Source organism: Microtus oregoni, unplaced genomic scaffold (assembly GCF_018167655.1).
Source record: "Microtus oregoni isolate MIOR12 unplaced genomic scaffold, Mior012 000048F_ref0000485, whole genome shotgun sequence".
NCBI classification, from domain to species: Eukaryota; Metazoa; Chordata; class Mammalia; order Rodentia; family Cricetidae; genus Microtus; species Microtus oregoni.
Window position 1 is genome coordinate 4,470,418 of NW_024543222.1, and position 19,028 is coordinate 4,489,445.

At 48.7% G+C, this 19,028-nt stretch overlaps 1 protein-coding gene across 1 annotated transcript in view; it reads left to right on the top strand.

The window, feature by feature from the left end:
- The window catches only part of Grb2 (growth factor receptor bound protein 2), a 66,059-nt gene extending 47,391 nt beyond the window's left edge, over positions 1-18,668 (top strand). Inside the window, exons 3-6 of the mRNA XM_041635831.1 lie at positions 2,694-2,791; positions 11,553-11,675; positions 16,156-16,324; positions 16,867-18,668. Coding sequence (XP_041491765.1) covers positions 2,694-2,791; positions 11,553-11,675; positions 16,156-16,324; positions 16,867-17,052 — 576 coding nt within the window. The 3' untranslated portion in view covers positions 17,053-18,668. The remainder of the gene's footprint in view (positions 1-2,693; positions 2,792-11,552; positions 11,676-16,155; positions 16,325-16,866) is intronic.
- The last annotated feature ends 360 nt before the right edge of the window (positions 18,669-19,028 follow it).

Below are 19,028 nucleotides of genomic sequence, written 5' to 3' on the forward strand. Positions count from 1 at the left end.
GGAGTCAAACCTGGGTTCTATGCAAGAGAAGCAAGTGCTCTGCGCCTCCTGTCCAGCCCCTGCTCCTTGCTTTGTTTTGTTTTTGAGACAGACCTGGCTGTCCTGGAACTCACAGAGATCTGCCCACCTCTGCCTCCAAGCGCTGGGATTAAAGGTGTTTGGTTCTCTCTTTCTGCCGTGGGTCTGGGCTCCCACTCGTCAGGCCTGCATAGTAATCAGTCACCCATTGGGTCAGCTTGCCAGCCCTTAGGTGTTTGTTTGAGGGGAAAAAAACAATAAAAGAAAAGCAAGTTTTAAATTTGGTGTGGTACTTTATGCCTCTAATTCCAGCATACGGGAGACTGAAACAAGAAGATTGCCCTTAGTCTTAGACCAGCCTGAGGTTCACAGTCCAAGGCCAGCTATAAACCCCTATCTCATAAAAACAAAACAAATAGAAATCCATCCTTCCTGCACTCTGGGTATATGAGCCTCTTGGGAATTGGAGGCAGTCTCATTGAGTTGAGTGCTTACTGTTTCTTTATTAGCTTTTGTAGACTTGGCCCTGTTGACTTTTGTTTTGTTGTTTTGGGACAGTTGTCACTATGTAGCCCTGACTGACCTGGAACTCTATATAAACCAGGTTGGTCTCAAACTCATAGTGATCTGCCAGCCTCTGCCTCCTGAGTGCTGGAACTAAATGCATGTGCCACCACACCTGACCCTCATTGATATTTATATACATACACCTAAAGACGGTGACTGTCACCTGTAGCTAGAGGCTGGCCAGCATGACGGAGCTCTGTGACATCTTTGTTGAGATGTTATGATCTCGGTTGCAGCTGACAGGTTGTTGCCCATTTTGATGTGTTATGTCACGTTAGAATGTCAACATGCAAATATCAGCCATGCCAGAGCTCTCTGATTTCTAATGTGACTGATGTTCAGTCTCAAAGTCACTTTAAGAAACAAAACGTTACCAACTTCCCTTTAGAAGTTCATTGTCCAGTGTCAACTGACCACCAGTGTCAACTGACCACCGCCGTTGCAGTCATCATTTCCTTTGCCCCCATTATGAGGTTGAGCTCACTTCAGTATTTTCTCTTCCTCCGTCCTTTCTTTCGGAGACAGGTCCTACTGTGTACCCCTGTAGTCCTCAAAGCTTTCAGCGAACCTCCTACTTGTGCTCTGATTGCTGACATTCAAGGTGGAGGCCACCTCATGTCTTCTGCTTTTTTTTTTTTTTTTTTTTTTTTTTTGGTTTTTCGAGACAGGGTTTTTCTGTGGCTTTGGAGCCTGTCCTGGAACTAGCTCTTGTAGACCAGGCTGGCCTCGAACTCACAGAGATCCACCTGCCTCTGCCTTGCAAGTGCTGGGATTAAAGGTGTGTGCCACCACCGCCCGGCTTTGCATTTTCATTCTTTTTTTTTTTTTTTGGTTTTTCGAAACAGGGTTTCTCTGTGGCTTTGGAGCCTGTCCTGGAACTAGCTCTGTAGACCAGGCTGGTCTCGAACTCACAGAGATCCGCCTACCTCTGCCTCCCGAGTGCTGGGATTAAAGGCGTGCGCCACCATCGCCCGGCTGCATTTTCATTCTTAATACCAACCTTAAACCAGGCATGGTGGTACACACCTGTAATCCTAGAATTGAGAAGCAGGAGGATTGGGAGTTCTGACAAATCTGAAGTTGTTACATAGTGAGTTCTAGTCAGTCTGATCAACAAGGTGAGACCCAATCTCAAAACCAACCAAACAACCCACAAACATGCCTGTGATCCTAGTACTTGGGAGGGGGAGGCAGCAGGATCAGAAATTCAAGGTCATTCCCAGCCACCAAGTTCAAGCCTAACCTAGGCTAAAAGAAACTGTTTTCATTATTTATGCCCACTGCCCTCTGCCTTTGGTTGGAGGTCTAGAATTTGCTCTGAGTCTTGGACCTGAAGACTCAAGATTGTGTTGGTTGGTCTGCTTCCTAGACTGCCTGACCTGAACACAGCATTGTCGGGTTTTCCTGCCTAGTCATTAGGGTGGTTCCTATACAGTGACCCCTGGTTGCACCAATGAGCTGCTTGGTAGCGGGGCTGCTGGGAACTGCCTTGGGAGTTTGGCAGTTGGCTTGCAGAGAACACAAGAATTTCTCCGCACTTACTTTTTTCTTCCACACTGCAGCCTTGTTCAGTCTCTGTCGGGCCAGGTTCCTGTGCTCACTGGCACCAGTGCCTCTGTCTCCTAGAGAACCCTCCTTAAGAAAACACAGATCTATTCCACCATTCCTTCTGCCTTCCCACTGAAGGTTTAATTCTAGATGTTGAAAAAGAAGCCTGGGGTCTGGAGAGATGGCTCAGCTGTTAAGAGCACTGCCTGCTCTTCCAGAGGTCCTGAGTTCAATTCCCAGCAGCCACGTGGTGGCTCACAACCATCTGTACTGAGATCTGTTGCTCTCTTCTGGCCTGCAGGCACACATGCAGACAGAATACCGAGAATACTATATACATAATAAATAAATAAATCTTTTAGGAAAAAAAGAAAAAGAAGCCTGAACTTTTACTGCCCAGGGTTTCTTTTTCTCTGACCTTTATAGTTTAACATATAATGCTGGCTGTGGAAATTAAAAGAATTCTGATACCCAAGTAACCTTCCTGCGAGCCTAGGAGACATGACCGTCTGTGGCTGCCCTAACAATAGTGGTTGACTTTTTCCATCTTTATTTTTCAGGTTTTGAATGAAGAGTGCGATCAGAACTGGTATAAGGCAGAGCTCAATGGGAAGGACGGCTTCATCCCCAAGAACTACATAGAAATGAAACCTCATCCGTAAGTTGGGCTCCATGGCTCTCCTAAGCAGGATGCTCACCCGCTTTCCCAAGTACTTGTTCTGATTTGGATTATTGGGAATGGAGCAGGGATGATCTCAGTGTAGCTTCAGCTGCTCTATAACCAGGCTGACCTCACAGAGACCCACCTGCCTCTGCCTCCCTAGTTCTGAATTTAACAGGTGTGTGCCATTGTCCCTGGGTTGGTTTGGTTTGTACGGTCACACCACATGTATATCCTTCCTCTGCCATCCAAAGTTCTGGGGTGACAAGCATGCACCACCATGTCAGGCTACCAGGTACTGTTGTTAAGTTTAAAATGGAGTCCATAGTCAGGTGTCATGGTGCATACCTAGGATCCCAGCGTTTGAAAGGCAGGTAGGTGGGTCACAGCCAGTTCATGACCGACCAGAGATGCATGGTGAGACAATATTTCAAAAACTAAAAATACAAAGAAAATAAAGACATGGTAGTACATGTCTGTGATCCCAGCACTTGGAAGACGGAAGCAAGAAACTTGTAAGCCCAAGGCCAGCCTGAGCTACAGAGATTTTCAGAGTAAGACTGGGTTACATCGGGATTTCAGAGCCAGCCTGTACCTACCAAGACCCTATCTTAGGAAACCAACCAAAAAGCTCTGCACAGGGGTGGTCCGAGCCCGAGCTCTGTGAGTTTTCTTATTAACACTAGCATGTAATGACAGCGTAAAGCTGGTGTCTGCAATCTCTGAGAGGCAAGCTTGCTTTCTTGCTTTCTTTCTTGCTTTCTTTCTTTTTTTTTAAAATAAGTTCCTAATTCTTTCTCATTGAGACCTTTGGGGCCTAATGCATTTTGTGATTTCATATGCTTTGAGTTTCACACAGAGTTCTAGAGTTCTTACCATGGTTTTGTGCCGTGCATTTGATGACCCATAGAATAGTGTGTTCATTCTCTCAGCATTTGGCTGTTCCTAAGTGTTACTTTTCCATCCAAAGTTTCCGCTTTTGGAGGGAAGGAGCTAGGTTCTCCAGGCTGCAGGAGCACTGAGCCCTGATGTCCCCAACTCCTTCCCTCCTCTACGATTCTTGAGTTTTCTCTGAAGCCCCTCCCCTGCCGGTCTTCCTTATGCCCTTGTGCAGCAGAGTGGATGGGTCGGTGCAAGCCGCCCTCGGAGCACTCATTTATTTGTACACCTCCTGAGTCAGAGGAGCCCAGGCTCTTGGGGCTTCTGTTGGCCTAATTTAGCTCAGTGTCAGACTGGTGGGGGCCCTGCTCCACCTTGAGCGGTCCAGTGGTGCTCTTACTGTGATCACCCTCGCTCTTAGACGGTGGTCCCTTTTCTCCCCCAAGCCCTGGAGCAGAGATCACACTGCGTTGCTTCAGACGTGCGCAGATGCTGGAGACACCCTCTTACCAGTGTCACGGAGCAGAAGGGTTACCCAACTCATTCTTTTTATTCTACAAATAGTGAGAGCTCCTGGTGTTTCTGCTCCAGTGCTAGCAACTTCTGAATGTAGCGCTCACCTGAAAGGCTTCATGGTGAAAAGGGGGGAAGGAAGGGAAGCGCAGAGCCATGTGCCAGCTTGTCCCCACACAGGTGGTTCTTGCTGGTGACTGATAGTAACTGGGCCAGATGCCACGATGGCCCAAATCCTGAGTCTCATCCCAAAAGGTGATTTTTTTTTCTTCTTCTTCTTATTCTGAATTGCCCCCTGCCCCCACAAATCTGTCAGATTAGTTCATGCCTTGGCCAGTGAGTTTTACATAGCTGTTGTGTGGCCCTGCTATAAGGTAATGAGAAGGTATGGGCTTCAGTTAACCCGGCCCCTGATAAAATCCCACACTGTCCTGGGGAAGCTTCGTGTCCAGGCAGCATTAGCCAGGAGAAGCAGAGTTTGATTGCCTGCAGGTGATTCACGGAGGTGTTGTTGCTACCAGGAAAAATAGGAACGCCTCAAGGAAACTGCTTTTACTGCAAGGACAGCCGGGCACCTCCTAATGTTGTTTAGATATTCCATGGGGCGATTACAAAATGAAAAAGGTCGTGTGTGTGTGTGTGTGTGTGTGTTTGCTTTTATTTCTTAGGCAAGTATGTAAGTTTGGTTTCTACCCAAAAGATTTTAGGTTCCTTGGGAAATTAGGCTGGGCTTCTGATTTTATAGTCCACTGTCACTTGTACCTTGGTTTTGGTTTTGGTCTGGTTTGGTTATTTTGAGACAGGATTTCTCTGTGTAGACCAGGCTGGCCTCAAACTCACAGAGCTCCACCTGCCTCTGCTTCCCAAGTGCTAGTATTAAAGGTGCACCACCATGCCAGGCCATTTCTTATAGCCTTTTAGTCTTGGTTTTGCTTTAGGAAGTTGTGTGGGCTTTTTATAGCCCCACGGGTGGGCACATACTGGAGAAGCACCAAGCAGTGGGGAAGACCCCGTGGATCAGATCACACAGCCTCTGAGTCTCGCCCACGTAAGCCAAGTAGTCTCCGCACTTCTCTTTCCTTCATCTGTGCTCAGAGCAAACCCTCAATCAAGGGGTGTTAGTGCTGACATGGTAGTGCACAGCTTTAGTCCCGGTACTTTAGACAAGGGCAGGAAGATCCTGGGAGCTCAGAGCAGGCCCGCAGTGTTAGGGTCCAGGTTAGTCAGGGCCACATAGTGAGGCCCTGTCTTTTTTAAAAAAAAGAGAGAGAAGAAAAGAAGATAGAAAAAAGACCAGAGGGGCTGGAGAGATGGCTCAGTGGTTAAGACCACCGACGGCTCTTCCTTCGAATCTGGGTTTGATTCCCAGCACCAACATCATGGTTCACGGCCATCGTAACTTAAGTTCCAGGGGACTCAAGGTCAACAGATACTAGGCCCACATGTGGTGCTCAGACATACATGCAAGCAAAACACCTATGCATGCAAAATAAAAGTTCTTAAGTAAAAAAGAGAAAAAACAGAAGACCAGTACACACTTTGTAAAGGACTGGATAGGGAAAGTTTTAGATTTTAGTCTTTCTTTTTGAGTCAGGGCCTCCTTACCATGTGGCTCTGACCGGCCTGAATTCCCTTTGTTGACCAAGCTGACTCTGATCAGTCTGCCCTTGCCTTCCAAGTGTTTGGATTGCAGGTGTGTGCTGGCACGCACCTGTCCTGCTTTCTTTAAAATAAATAAATAAATAAATTGTACGTGTCTCTGTGTCTGTTTGAGTGTATGTATCTGCGTGAGCCTACAGACATCAGAAAGGGGTATTGATCTTGGAACTGGAGTTATAGTTGGTTGTGAACCGCTATTGTGGGTGCTAGGAACTGAACCCAGGTCCTCTAAAAGAGAGTTGTGTTTTTAAGCACCTAGTCATCTCTACCCGCACGCACACACACACACGCACACCTGTTCTTTTCCTTCCCCCTCCCCTTTTCTTCCATTCTGGGAATTGAATAGTAGGCAAGCACTTACCACTGGACTATGCCCAGGTCCTCTAAAGTTTATGCTTTGATGACCCACTAGGGCCGGGCTCACTTTACATGTACAGAGTCCTAGATTCCACCCCTAGCACCATAAAAGTATTAATTTTTAAAAATAAATAAAAACTGTAAAGGCATGTGGTTTTATGGTAGAGTGCTTACCTCAAACTCAGCTCTAGAGTGGAGGGAGGAAGGCAGTGTGGCGGTGAGTGCCAGTGTCTCCAGCACCCCAGACCCCAGGTGGAAGGAGAGCTGGCTGTCAGACCCTGTCCTCTGCCATCGACAAGTGCGTCATGGCATAGAGAACCTGTGCGTGAGGACACGAACAAGATAAATTAAAGAAAGGAAAAGGCCAACCTGGGCTTATGTAGCAAGATAGCCTCAAATTGAACAGTTGAGTTGTGGGTCAGTATAAAAATGATCACATTTAGCCTGAGAGCCGTGGTTTCCTGACAGCTTTGCTGGATCGGGAACAAAATCATCCTGAGTACGGTGCTGTGGTCAGCAGCCTTCAGACTGTTCCGGCAGCACGGCCTTTTGAATGAGATTATGAAATAAAGAGAGCCGCCCTCCTTAGGGAGGTCTGACCAGGAGGGCCACTCGTGCTCTGCCCTTCCCCCTGTATGTAAGAATTTGGAGTGGTAGGCATGCACACCCCCGGTCTCTTGAGGATGGGGCAGAGCACTGGGAGTTCAGGGCCTGCCTGGGCAATTTAGCAAAATGAAGGACCAGGGGGTATTAGCTCAGCTGGAGCCCTCGGATCACATCTTCAGTGCTCAGTTTAACTCCCTAACTAGACAGCATCAATGTGATCCGCTGGGCTACTTGTAAGCTGGCTGAAGGAAAGTCAGCCCCTCCGCTCTGAGCTCTGCAGAAGGAATGAAACATTCCAGAGCCTCTCTGCAAGTCTGCGGTAGTGCTGGGCACGGCTGCTGGTGCGAAGTGCTTCTGTGACTTTACAGGCTGTTGCTTAGTGTGGCCCCCACAGTGCGGTGTGCCAGTCTCCCCCCCGCCGCCCCCCGCCTTTGTTTGGAGAGGAAGCGGACAGTTATATGATAGAATATCAGCCACCTAATGATGCATTTGGGTCCACGTGGCCGACAGGACAGGTTGTGTGTGCCCAGCAGATCCACACAGGCTCTCCATAGTAAGTGCGTGTGGGCGGGGGCTATTGCGTGCTATAAATAACACACTGGAAAATACATCTATCCTCCCCCTTGGCTTCCTTGCTTGCTATTTCTAGGGCAGTACAGACCAGTCTTTTTAAAGATTGGCAGAACATTTGTCTGTGGGCATGCAGTTAAACATAAGTATCAGTCTTGGGGTAGCTCAGTGGTAGAGGGGACTGGCCCAGCATGCACAGGGCCTGGCTTCTGCGTTCAGCACTGCAAGCGGTCATTCTTTGGAAGAAGCTTATTGGGTCTGCAAATGTCCTGGGAAAGTACAGCGGCTATGACTGGATGCTGTATGCTTTTCCTCCTGCTGGGTGGCATCTCGAGACCCTGTCTCTGTATTTGAACCAGGAGCAGATATATAAGAAATTTTTGATCAGTGAAATAGTTTTCAAACTAATGTTTCCTTCTGTTTTAGTTTTTGAAACAGGGTTTTAGTGTGAGACCCAGACCAGCCTTGAAGTTACAGTCAGTATTCCTCCTCCCTCTTCCCTCCCAGTGAAAGATTGCAGCTGTGTATTGCCACGCTCAGCCTGACCTCTTATTTCTTGATGCATTTATTTTGTAAAAGTTTGAGCCAGGCGGTGATGGCACACACCTTTAATCCCAGCACTCGGGAGGCAGAGGCAGGCGGTTTACAAGAGCTAGTTCCAGGACAGGCTCCAAAGCTACAGAGAAAGCCTGTCTTGGGGGAAAAAATCCAAGCTGGGTAATAGTGGCAGCACACCCGTTTAATCCCAGCACTTGGGAGGCAGAGGCAGCCGGATGGATGTCTGAGTTCGAGGACAGCCAGGACTACACAGAGAAAGCCTGTGTACAAAAACAAAGCAAACAAAAAATCCAGTTAGAGAGTTGGGCCTGCTACACAGGTTTTAACCCAAGTATGCTTGAGGCAGGAGAATCAGAAGTTGGAAACCAGCTAGTCGACAAGACCTTGCCTAAAAAGAATAGCAAATAAGTGTACTTGCAGCTTTGAGTTCACTATAGTTTTTTTGTTTTGTTCTGTTTTGTTTTGTTATTCTGAGACAGAATCGATCTCATGTAGCCCAGGCTGGCCTCAAAATCTCCTAAGTGGCTACTGCTGGCTTTGAAATCTGGGCCTCATGCCTCCACCTCCTATGCTAAAATTACGGGCATTGCTGTTATGCCCAGCACTAATACTTTTGAATTAAATAAAATTGTGTGAATTTTTTGTTTATTTGTTTTTGTTTTTCAAGACATGGTTTCTCTGTAGTTTTAAAGCCTGTCCTGGAACTCACTCTGTAGACCAGGCTGGCCTCAAACTCACAGAGATCCTCCTGCCTCTGCTTCCCGGGTGCCGATTAAAGGCATGCACCACCACTGCCCAGCGAGAATTAAGTTTTTTAGAAGTTGGTGCTTCGTGGCAATATTTTAGGGTGCAGGAACGGGGAGAATGGCTGTGGAGAATATGCACTCCTTCCCGGTAAGTGTGAGACAGGGCAGTCACTGTGCGTCCTCCCCAGCTGCGTTCAGAAGCTGCTGCGCAAGAGCAGCCAGCCCTTAGCAGTACCAGAGGCCGCGGAAGGGGGCTACCTCCTCAGAGCCTCCTCCTCTCTGGTCTGTTCTAGGGAGTTCCCCAGGCATCAAGGGTTCAGTCTTCTGCATTTGTAGGAGGGGGAGGGGTATATCCCCACAGCCTGGCATCAGAGCATGCAAAGTGAGAAAGACATGAAACTGATTTAGATGCACTTAAATTCATGCAGGCAGTGTCTGGGGGCGCCCCTCCTAGCAGCCCTGTGTCTGCTATCTGAATTTCAGTTTTAATCTCTGGAAGAATGTTTTAAAAATATCTGGCAGTAATAAGATAGTCATAGCCAGGCGTGGTGGCACACGATGTTAATCCCAGCATTCAGGAGGCAGAGGCAGGTGGATCTCTGTGAGTTCGAGGCCAGCCTGGTCTATAGAGTGAGTTCTAGAACAGCCAAGGCTACACAGAGAAACTGTGGAGGCACAGTGGGGGTGGGGGAATAGCCATGACTCTTGCCTGTGGCGAATGCCTCTAATCCTCAGTACTTGGAGGCTGTATGGACCTGACAAGAAACCTTGTCCCAAAACAAACTTCAGCCTTGCGGCTTCCACTTAAAACCCCACCAGCTCCACCCCTTGGAGAGCTGCATGGGAGTGGGAGAGTTCAGACTTCAGGGCAGCCTGGGCCACTGTGTGAGACCCTGTCTCAGAACAGCAAGATGACTTAGCAGGTAGAACACTTGCCACGAAAACCAGATGGCCATATCTGACCCCTGGAACTCACAAAAAAGATAAGGACGTAACTGAACTGACCCCACAAAGATAAGGACGTAACTGAACTGACCCCACAAAGATAAGGACATAACTGACCCCACAAAGTTGTCTTCTGACCTCCGCGTGTATACAATAATTTTAAAATTAAAAGATGGTTTTAAAAGTTAGCTTTCTATGACAGTAAGAACAAGTCACTCTTGTAACTTTATTTTGCTTTATTTTATATGTATGATTGTTTGCCTATGCCTGTGTCCCTGAAACTGGAGTTACAGGTGGGTGTATGCTATGATAATGGTGCTGGAAACTGAACCATGTCCTTTGGAAGTGCTCCTAACTACTGAGCTCTTTCTCTAGCGCAAAATAAAAATTTAAAAGATGGTCGTGAAAGTTAGGTTTTCCCGGCAGTGGTGGCGCACGCCTTTAATCCTGTCACTTGGTAGGCAGAGGCAGGGAGATCTCTGAGGTCAGGTCAACCTGATCTACAGAATGAGTTCCAGGACAGACTCCAAAGCTATAGAGAGACCCTGTCTCACAAAAAAAAAAAAAAAAAAAAAAAAAAGAAGAAGAAGAAAGAAAGAAAGAGAGTTAGGTTTATGTAGTTTAGTTGCCAAGGTCTTGTGAAGCGTGCCTGAGGCCTGAGGTTGTGTCTCTAGCACCATGTGGCCAAGCCCTCCATACAGGAAGGCCAGGAGTTCAAGCCAGTCTGAGAATCCCAAGTGGACTCAACCACTACACAGAAGGAAACAGTGACACAGCTTTGGTGGTGTGGCTTTCATTTGCAGACCGGAGAATTCTGGTTACCATAGAGGGTGAGGTCGGTCTTAGCTGGTGTAATAATGGCCAGCCTTCCTTTAGAAACACAGTGAAATACTGACGATATCTCCACAGTCCTCTGCCCTGATTGCTGATGGTTTTCATTCGAAAGAGCCAGGCAGTCACGGCCTCGAGCCCTTTAAAGGTGTCTCTTCTCCTCCTTTATTTTTCTAACTTTGTTTTTTGTTGTTGTTGTTTTTTGTTGTTGCTTTTGGTTGTTGATTGGTTGATTTGGTTTTGGGGTGGTTTTGTTTTTGTTTGTTTGTTTGTTTGTTTTTTGGGGGTGGTGCGTAATAGCCTTAGCTGTCCTGAAACTTGCTCAATGGACCAGGCTGGCCTTGAACTCAGAGAAATCCACCAGCCTGATCTACAGAGTTCTAAGATAGCTAGGATTTTTACACAGAGAAACCCTGTCTTGAAAACCCAAAACCAAAGAAAAAAAAAGAAACTGCCTGTCTCTGCCTTTCAAGTGCTGGGATTAAAGGGGTGCACCACCACTGCCCAGCTCTGAAGTTCCTGATACTATGATTTCGTTTTGTTTGGGCTCTTAGGTAGTACAGAGAATCAAACTCAAGGCCTTATGAATTTTGGGGAAGTGTCCTAGTGCTGAGTGGTGTGTCCTCCACCCCATCCTCCTCCACCCTGAGCCGGTCACCCGGAGAGGAGTACTGGCCTCCGTTACGGGCAGTCTGCTTTCTCATCGAGAAAGCCTCCTTGCCTCCACCTTCTAGTCCTTCCAGGTCTCCCCAGGCACTCGGCCTTCCCAGGGCCTGTGTCTCCCTGTCCTTTGTCCCACGTGGCAGGGCTTTCTTGGGTGCCTTTCTGAAAAGTCAGTGAGGGGCCGGGGCTTTGGCTTCAGAAACCAGTTTTCAGGTGGCGTGTTTGGAAAGGTCTCCTTGTAGTCTGAAGGGTGGTCGGGGTCTCGAGCAGGTGAAGCTGCTTGAAAGCGTATCTCTCAGGAAGGCACTGCTCCAGAGCAGGCGAAGAGCAGCCTCCCCCGACAAGGAGAGCACTCTTATTTGCGTGTGAGGCTGGACAGCCCATTGCGTTGTGGAGAAGCAGATGTTGACCGGCTTGCTTTCCTTCCTTAGGTGGTTTTTTGGCAAAATCCCCAGAGCCAAGGCAGAAGAAATGCTTAGCAAACAGAGGCATGATGGGGCCTTCCTAATCCGAGAGAGCGAGAGTGCCCCTGGGGACTTCTCCCTGTCTGTCAAGTAAGTATTTCCTGCTGGAGTTGCCCACAGAAGCCTGCTGCCATCGACTGAAGCCTGAAGCGTGATGCTGTGGGCGGATGCTAACGTCTTCCCATGGAAATCATAGTGTTTTGCTCTGGAGCCTGTTTCCCAGTGGCCTGAACGTGCAGGAACTGACAGCAGGCACAGCCAGTTTCCTGGTCCCCCCCTGCCTTCGGTGCAATTGCTGCCAGCCTAACAAAACGCATGCCATCTCAGCTCCCATTGCTTCCCTGGACCAGGCAGACCAGGCACTATCTGAGGCTTTCTTTTCACGGTACTTGGAAAGGTTTCCATGAGCCCGATGGGATGCTATCTCAAAAATCCAAAGAGGAATTAGACACGGTGTCACGTGCCTTTATCCCAGCACTTGGGAGGCAGAGAACTCTCTGTGAGTTCCATAGTGAGATCCTGTCTAGAAGAATGACTTTCCATGTGTTTTGAACCAGTCGGTGTCCTTTTCTAGCTAATATGTTCCTGCAGAAGCCCACCTCACGGCTTTTCAACACAGACTAACTCTGTACCTCAGGCCCTCCTGGAACTTGTGTAGCAGAGCCTTTCCTCAGATTGGCCATCTGCCTGTCTCGGGCTTCTGGGATGACGGGCCTGAGCATCCCCTTGTTTCATTCTTTGTCCATAAAGAGGAGTTGAGTTCAAAGGTCCTGAGTTCAATTCCCAGCAACCACAGGGTGGCTCACAACCATCTGTAACGAGGTCTGGTGCCCTCTTCTGGCCTGCAGGCATACACACAGACAGAATGTTGCAAAATAAATAAATAAATAGGAAAAAAAGAGGGGTTGGGGAGTCCAGTGCCTCCAGCCCCAGCGCCGGGTCCAGAAGTGAGAGGACAGACAGACTTCCGCAGGAGTCGGTTTTCTCTGCTACCTTGGGATCTGAGGTTTAAACCCAAATTGTCATGTCTGTGCACAAGCCCCTACTCACTGGACACCCCCACCCCCACCAGTCCTGCTGTTGTCCTTAAACACTGACCAGGGTCCCACTGAGTTGCGCACACTGGGAGCTAGGGTGTAGCCCATGCATGGTCTGAGTTCCGTCTCTAGCTCCGTGGTGAACTGGACCGGCCTTGGACTTCCCATCCTCCCCACCTTCGCTTTCTGTAGAGGAACGCCAGGCCTTCAGTTCCAGACTCCAGAACAAAGTTGTGTGCTCTGTCTAAATGGAGACGTGAGACCTGCCGGAGGAGATCTGATGCCTCGGAATGTGTTTGCAGCATTTCTTTTCTTCTTCTCTCCTTTTTTTTTTGTTTTGTTTTGTTTTGGGGGGGGGGGTGTTTTTTGTTTTGGGGGGGTTTTTTGTTATTGTTGTTGTTTTGGTTTGGTTTTTCAAGACAGGATTTCTCTGTGTAGTCCTGACTGTCCTGAAACTTTTTATCTGTAGTCTAGGCTAGTCTCAAAGTCAGGGATCCTCCTGAGTGCTGGAATTAAAGGTGTGCACCATCACACCTGGCTTACAGTGGTTTTGTTTTTGATTTTATTTTGGGGGTTTTGTTTTGTATTTTTCAAACTGAGTGTGAAACTAGTTTCCTCCTCTTGTAACCAGGACTTTGAAATTCTTGATTGCATATGTGTGAGGACGGATCTAACAGAGCATCTTGGGCTGAGTTTGCAGAATTATCATTTTTTATGCTTCTAAGTGGCTTGTGTGTCTTCTGCTTCCCTTGGTCTCTGCTGCCCCAAGCAGCTGTAGCCAGACCAGCTCCATACATGCTCCAGCTGAAGACACCAGCAAGGCCAAACTGTTCCCTCCCATCAAAGGGAATCGTAGGGATAGAGCCTAGGAGAGCAGATAGGATGCTTGCCTGGCACGGGTGAGGTCTGGGCTCCCTTCCTAGGGCAAATTCTGCCTACAACCGGGTATAACCCAGCACTCAGGAGGTAGAGACAGGAGAATCATATGTAGTTGGGTTTTTTTTTGTTTGTTTGTTTTGGTGTTTTTGGTTTTGTCTTGTCCCCCTCCCTTGCTCTTTGCTCTTTTGGGGGGCCCACACCACCCAGCTCCCAAACAAATCGCACAAGGAGACTTTCTGTTTCTTGTGAATGCCCAGCCTTAGTTTAGCTTGTTGCTAGATAGCTTTTCTCTTTTTTTTTTTTTTTTTTTTTTGGTTTTTCGAGACAGGGTTTCTCTGTGGTTTTGGAGCCTGTCCTGGAACTAGCTCTTGTAGACCAGGCTGGTCTCGAACTCACAGAGATCCGCCTGCCTCTGCCTCCCATGTGTTGGGATTAAAGGCGTGTGCCACCACCGCCCGGCTAGATAGCTTTTCTTAAATTATCCTGTCTACCTTCTATCCTGGGCTTTTTCCTTTTCTTCTGTATCTCTTGCTTTTACCCCATGGCTGGCTGTGTAGCTGGGTGACTGGCCCCTGGTGTCCTCCTCCTTCTCCTGCTCCTTGATCATTTTCCCTTTCTAATTATTCTCTCTGCCTGCCAGCTTCGCCTATCCTTTCTCCTGTCTTGCTATTGGCTGTTCAGCTCTTTATTAGGCCAATCAGGTATTTTAGACCAGCAAATTAACTCAGCTTCACAGAGTTAAACAAATGCAACACATCGCTGGGCGGTGGTGGCGCACGCCTTTAATCCCAGCACTCGGGAGGCAGAGGCAGGTGGATCTCTGGGAGTTCAAGACCAGCCTGGTCTACAAGAGCTAGTTCCAGGACAGCCAAAGCCACAGAGAAAGCCTGTCTTGAAAAACACATCATTAAATAGTATTCCACAACATTCATAAGTTCTGGGTCATCCTTGGTCACATAATGAGTTCAGTGTCAACCTGGACTCCGTGAGACTGCCCAGTGACATGGCTCTGTGAGTAAGGGTGCTCGGCCTCCAGCCCAGTGACCTGCATTTGATCCCAGGACCTAAATGGTGGAAGGAGAGGGCTGATTGCTATGGTTCTGACTCCACGACCACCCCACACATGCACATGCATGCATCTGTAGAGATGTCATTTTAAAATTAAGCAAAATTTAGCCGGACTCTGCATCTTTAATCCCAGCACCTGGAGGCAGAGGCAGGCAGATCTCTGTGAGTTCAAGGCCAGCCTGGTCTACAGAGGGAGTTCCAGGACAGCCAGGACTGTTTAGTTAATATGTGATCACTTGAGGAGTAAAATAAAGTGGTAAAGCACCTACCATGTAAACATGAGGGCCTGAGTTAGGGTCCATGGAGGAGAGAGAGATGCCAGGAGCCAGTGGCCAGTGAGAGAAGGTGGAGAGAGACTGCCAGCACTGACTTTGGTTTCCACACACATGCTCACTCACACCTGTGCGTTCACAGCCCCGGGAGCATGCACACGGGTGAGAGAGACAGAACATGAAATCCTGCCTTTAAGGCAGACATCTTCACTGAGGGCTTCACACGCACCAGTCTCCAGCACTGCACTGGCTTCAGGATCTTCAGAGTCTGGGCAAAAAGCCGTGGTAGAAGTGACCCTGGCTGTCAGTGACCCTTCACTCTCCGGAAGCCAGGTGCCTTCCAGACGGGACCCTTGGGTCCTGGATCTGCAGCCCTCCTGAGGTTCCGCCAGTACATTCGCTTCTCAGTGAGAAACATAATGAAGTCGTCCAGTTGCTTTGGTCTCGCTTTCCTCCATTCCAGTTACCAGAGACCAACTGGAAATTGCGGAAATAAGTCTTAGATTTTAAATAACTTTTATGATTTCATATTGCTGTAATTGTCTCAATGAAAATTAAACTTTATCAGATTATAGTATCTATAGGGGAAAGGGGTGGGGTGTATCTGGGATTCAGTATCTGGTTTCAGATTTGCCCTGGGTGTTTGGAAGTGTCCTGCGCTCCCTAGCTTGGAGCTCAGTGCTGCCATCTTCTGGGTTGTCTTTAGAACTCAACTCCCTGACCTTTAAGCCTTAAACTGAAGGAGAGGCTCCTGGAAAAATTTGAAGGCTTGGCAGTGAACAGGAAGCAGGGCCCTAGCTGAGTGACTGTCCTGTTCTGGTGTCACCAGTGCAGACCCTGTGGGCTGGCCAGCATCAGTCGGTCACACTTGTTACCCTTGCTCCACAGCGCAAAAGAGCTTGTCGTCCGGTGATAGGAATGTTTGTTTCATGTTTGGGTCTCATTACCCTGAAAAAGAAAATTTGTATGACAGATCCTCAGTGGAAAGCATGGCTTTGGTGGCGTACCTGTAGTCCCAGCCCTGGTGAAGCTGAGTCAGGAGGATTACCATGAGTTCTAGACCAGCTTAGCCAGTCAGCCCAAAGCCGACCTAGGCTAGTGCTTGAATGTCACATTGCTTTTTAACATTTAAAGCAGATAAAATTGTAACTTCGTTAATGGACTGTGTTAGGAGATCCACGGGCGTCTTCAGAGTGAGCCGAGTGGGTAGACTTGCCCTCTGTGGGGGTTGTTGCTGTGACCAGCAGTCAGGACAGGTCTAGGGGAGCCCCGCTGAGCCCTGTGGCTGCTTCATGCCTCTTCTCCCTTCTGCAGGTTTGGGAATGATGTCCAGCACTTCAAGGTGCTCCGCGATGGGGCTGGGAAGTATTTCCTGTGGGTGGTGAAGTTCAATTCTCTGAATGAGCTGGTAGATTACCACAGATCGACATCCGTGTCCAGGAACCAGCAGATATTCCTGCGGGATATAGAGCAGGTGCCACAGGTAAGCCAGAGCTGGCGGGGCCACCACAGCACCTCCTTGTGCACCAGGCTGCCTTCATCCACACCGAGGGTCTGCAGCTGGCATCAGGTGGTTTTGCCACCAGAGAGAAGTGCTTCCAGCCCATGCAGCCTGTCAGGAGTGTCTGCACACCCTTGTCCCTTACTTACTAGCAGGAGTTTTGGTCAGGACTGCTTTGGTTTGTGAAAGCTCTTTGTCCTGTACAACCTAAGTGACTGGAACACAGACGTTTTCATACCTGTGAGCAGCTGTGCTACACACAGCGCATGTTACTGCTCTTCCCTGTTAGCTTACTGTGGCCCGTTGACCACTCACAGTGACAACGGTGTGTGCCCTGTGCTTTTGAGTCTTAGTAAAGGATTGCGCTAAACCCACCTAGGACTTAGTGGTGGGTAGGAGTGGAGGGAGGGTGGTGGGAGGCTGCTTTGGGAAGTGGGTGGATTTGCACGTGCTCACTCACTGAGCAGTTGGCTCTCAAGGCAGCTGGCAGCATCAGGAATACCGTTTCCCTGCTTCTCTTGCAGCAGCCAACGTATGTCCAGGCACTGTTTGACTTTGACCCCCAGGAGGATGGTGAGCTGGGCTTTCGCAGAGGAGACTTCATCCATGTCATGGATAACTCAGATCCCAATTGGTGGAAGGGGGCCTGCCACGGGCAGACCGGCATGTTTCCTCGCAATTACGTCACCCCAGTGAACCGGAACGTCTAAGAAGCAAAAGAGATTATTTAAAGGAAGTGAAAAGTTGAGACCGAGACCATTCACAAGAATTCCACTCACATGCTGCCTGTCACAGCCTGTGAGGGAGTGCAGAACACCTGGCTGGGTCCTGCTGGTGACCCTCGCACTTAGGTTGAAACTTCGGGGGGTGGGAAGGGGTGTTTGATTTCATAATGCCAAAACTTAACCTATTGAATTGAATTACAGTTTTTATTACAGAATCTCACCGCTGCTCCTGTTCCCCTCCTGTGTCCTCCTTCTCGTCCTCTCTTTCCTGTCCTTCAGTGCATGACGTTTAAGGCCACATATAGTCCCAGCTGATGCCAATAATAAAAGAAAAGAAACCAAGTGGGCTGGTATTTTCTCTATGCAAACTGTCTGTGGAGATGGATGGACTTAAAGAGCTGTATTCTTCACACACAAGGGGCAGCCAGGGCACCTGGGCCCTTGGCTGGGCATCTGCCTCCAGCCCCAAGCCTGGAGCACTCCGTCAAAGCTGGGCTTTGTAGGGAAGGAGGCAGGCTGCCCACCTGCGGCCCTGAGTCACTGCAGACCTGCGTCTCCTCCACTGTCTCCCCTTCAGGTGCCGCTAAGATGTTGTTTTTCATAGTGCCTTTTTCCTTATTTCAAGGGTGTTTATGAGTGGTGTTTTCACTTTTTTTAAAAAAAAGAAAATAAGTTAAAGACAGTCCAGAGCTTTTCAGCCGATTAGTCCTCTATCCTGCGTAATGTTTCCCTCTCAGGGCAGGGAAACAGGATAGAGGGAAAGGGGCCGGGAGAGGCAGAGTGGGTTTCCCCCGTCTGGGTGGGCCAGAGGTCTTGGCAAACTCAGCTCCCTGGCCTCCAGTCTGAGTTGTGGTCTGCCCTTTCTATGCCTGGAGCCAGGAAGTGTCACACAGAAGACGGAGGAGCGGGTGGCATCCACGCTGACCTGCTTCCACTCTCACAGGCTACACTCAGGTGGGAGGTGAGAACGGCTTTTCATTTTTCTTGCTCTTAGAACAAGGTCCTCACTCTCAGTTGTGTTTTCCAACCTGCCCAAGAGCGTGAATAGCAGGACTGGGTTGGTTGTGTTTGCACCTGTCATGCTGCCCCCATTCCTGGAAGCCCTGTGAGGCGGGAAAGACCAAGACCTTGCAGGGCTTATCTGTCTCCTGTGAGCTTTGGTCCTCTAGTCACGTGCCTGTCCTGTCCTCTCCACCCAGCCTCCTCCCACAGCAGCAACAAGGCTCCCGCCTCTCTCTTGGAGTTGGTGATGTCCTTGGGCTGCTAGCTTCTTCAGGGTGGGGTCTCCCCTGGACTCTGTTTTATGAGATGGACTCAGCCCTGGGGGGAGACCTTCTGGATCGAGCGTGTTCCCGCCCCTCCCGGTTCTGCTTCTTTCCCTGCTGATGATAAAAATAATCTCTGGAGTTATACCTGGGCCATTTGATTGTTTTATTTTGGAATTGGTGTATATCATGAAGCCTTGCTGAACTAAGTTTTGTGTGTATATATTTAAAGATCAGTGTTTAAATAAAAAGACCTATGTACTTACTCCTTTAACTTCTGCGGATAGCAATTTGGTAGGTAGTGATTAACTGTGAATAAACAGACAATGAATTCTTCACCGTGTATCTTTATTTCTCCCTGATGACATCTTTTTTTATAGACAGGGTCTCTCTCACTGTGTAGCCCAGGCTGGCCTGGAATTCACAAGGGTCCACCTCCCTCTGCCTCCCGGTTGCTGGGATTAAAGGCTTGGAGTTTGTTATTACAGCTTGGCATATGTAGCCCCTGTGATCCTAGGACAAGTGATGTAGTTCATCATTTGGAAACTGGTTCAGACCAAGAGCTTTGGGGATGGAGGGCTGAGCTAATAAGGCCCCTCCTCCTCTGCTGAAGCTGGAGAAAGGCTGATCGTAGAGGAAGTAGCTGAGGAAGGGACCCTGGGTGCCGCTGCTAGGGTTGAGACGAGGCTGGTCACC